This window comes from Pistacia vera, unplaced genomic scaffold, assembly GCF_008641045.1.
Source record: "Pistacia vera cultivar Batoury unplaced genomic scaffold, PisVer_v2 Contig259, whole genome shotgun sequence".
NCBI lineage: Eukaryota > Viridiplantae > Streptophyta > Magnoliopsida > Sapindales > Anacardiaceae > Pistacia > Pistacia vera.
In genome coordinates, this window is record NW_022196067.1 from 1,105,328 (window position 1) to 1,107,745 (window position 2,418).

The 2,418-nt window shown below is 37.4% G+C and overlaps 1 protein-coding gene across 1 annotated transcript; it reads left to right on the plus strand.

Moving 5' to 3' along the window:
• Positions 1-503: 503 nt before the first annotated feature.
• On the plus strand, positions 504-1,809 carry LOC116132667 (elongation factor 1-gamma-like). Its single transcript, XM_031418335.1, has 2 exons — positions 504-1,035; positions 1,246-1,809. Exons 1-2 carry the CDS (start codon positions 642-644, stop codon positions 1,623-1,625), a joined length of 774 nt encoding a protein of 257 aa, XP_031274195.1. The 5' UTR covers positions 504-641; the 3' UTR covers positions 1,626-1,809.
• The last annotated feature ends 609 nt before the right edge of the window (positions 1,810-2,418 follow it).

Consider the following 2,418-nt stretch of genomic DNA (forward strand, 5'->3'; position numbering starts at 1 on the left):
AATGAATTTGTCTGCTAGTTCAATTTTGTATTAGAAAAAAAAAAGGCTTGCCTTCTTGTTCCTTTATAATATTACATTGGATCTTAACTTAGGCTTTCATAATTTGGCTTTGTCGGGATTTCTTCTACTTGTGAGTCAATTGCTGCATGGATGGTGTTTTCAAATGTCAACTGTGTTGCTTCTACTTGGACCTTTTGAATGAACTATTATTTTGTGGGAGTATATATATATATATAAATTTTTTCTGCTAAGAAACTATGAAAGTTATATTGATAAAAGAGAGCTAGAGAATAGCCCAATACTCCCTTACTATTTAAATGGATGAATAAAAAAGGAGCTAAACAGTTATAGAATGTTGACGAAGGGCGTTTAATATAAACAAACAGAGCACGCTGTTTCCATCACTATTTAAGTAGTTTATTTTTTGTTGAAAACTTTATAAATGTTTAAATATATCTTCCACTTCTTATTCAATATGTCATTGTCTACTTAATTTGACCTAATTTTGTCTAACTTTTTTACATGTGGAGGCTGAAGAAGCAGCTATTACTGCTCTGAAGAGAGCATTGGCTGCTTTGAATTCATATTTGGCTTCAAACACATATTTGGTTGGGCACTCTGTCACCCTGGCTGACATTATCATGACTTGCAACTTGTACTGGGGATTTACTCGTATCATGACTAAGAGTTTCACCTCTGAGTTCCCACATGTAGAGCGATACTTTTGGACCTTGGTTAACCAACCAAATTTTAAGAAGATTATGGGTGATGTAAAGCAAACTGATTCTGTCCCAGTTGTTCAGTCTGCAAAAAAGCCTGCTTCAGCAAAGGAAACTAAACCAAAGCCCAAAGAGGTGCCAAAGAAAGAAAAGGAGGCATCGAAACCCAAAGCTGAAGCTGCTGAGGAGGAAGAGGCACCAAAGCCCAAGCCAAAGAACCCTCTTGATCTGCTGCCCCCAAGTAAGATGATACTAGATGAGTGGAAGAGACTGTACTCGAACACCAAAACCAACTTCCGTGAAGTTGCTATTAAAGGTATTTGACTCTGTCCTCCCTTATCATTTAACACGCTTAACGGTGATGCTGGTTACTATTTTCAAAATATATGCACATAGTATTTACCTGTTTTCTGTGGCCTAGTTTATTGGAATTCATCTTTTTTGTTTTTATAGAAATAGACATAAGTTACATAAGTAATGTCTCCAAATTATTGTTATTCATTGTTTGAACCTAATTTGTGTTCAGGATTCTGGGACATGTACGATCCTGAGGGTTATTCACTATGGTTCTGTGATTACAAATACAATGACGAAAACACTGTATCATTTGTCACTTTGAACAAGGTTGGTGGATTCCTTCAAAGAATGGATCTCGCTCGCAAGTATGCATTTGGAAAGATGCTAGTGATCGGCTCTGAGCCTCCATTCAAAGTCAAGGGGTTGTGGCTGTTCCGTGGACAAGAAATTCCACAATTTGTCATTGATGAGTGCTATGACATGGAGTTGTATGAATGGAAGAAGGTTGACATCTCAGATGAATCCCAAAAGGAACGGGTGAATCAGATGATCGAAGATCAAGAGCCTTTTGAGGAAGAGGCTCTATTGGACGCCAAGTGCTTTAAGTGATCAATCTTAAAACTTATTTTTCTGGCTAAGTGGTTGTGGTTATATGTTGGTTTTTTGGTAGAGTATGCTTGTGTTTCGTATTTCAGACAAATTGATGTCTAGTATTTTGTGATACTGTAGTATAACTCATATTTTGTTGCATTTTTGCGTATCATTTCATTTTGAACATCTTTTCAATACAAAATTTTCATATTTACGTTTTGAATTTTCTGTTATTATAAGTGATGCTAATCAATGTTTTGAAAACCGAATTGGGCCTTGAACTAGCCAAGGGCTCTGCTCTGTTTTAAAAGCTGGACCGGACTGGCCGGTCTAACCGGTTCAATCAGGATTCGGTTGTGTGTCTGGTTTGAACTAATATAAAACCCGTTATTAATTAAAAACCGTTTAAACCCGTTATCAAACGGAATGAACAGTGTGACCTGCCCATTGTTTTAAAAACCAGACCGGACTGGTCAGTCCAATCGGTTGGACCGTGAACCGGTCACGTATCCGGTTCGGTTCACTCTCAAAACCATTATAAGCACTAAAACGTTTTAAACCGGATAAAATCGGATAATATTAGAATCGGCAGAAAAACTGGTCCATATTAACAATCCCTAAATCCTAAGCGCGACGCAATCATTCTCACACCCCTTTCTCGTCTTCTTCAATCTTCAGTTCTTCTCTTTCAATCTTTCTTTTCTCACGAAAATTTCTAAGCAAACACTCTGTTCTCTGCGAAAATTGTCACGGTTTCGGCTCTGTCTTCTGTTCTCTCTGAAATTCCACCTAAATCGCATTTGAACTCTCT

What these genes read in the sequence shown, in the direction of transcription:
- LOC116132667 (XM_031418335.1), top strand. Translation starts at nt 642, where the DNA reads ATGACTTGCAACTTGTACTGGGGATTTACTCGTATCATGACTAAGAGT. An exon ending in CCGTGAAGTTGCTATTAAAG is followed by an intron (nt 1,036 to 1,245) that starts GTATTTGACTCT and finishes ATTTGTGTTCAG; the next exon opens with GATTCTGGGACATGTACGAT.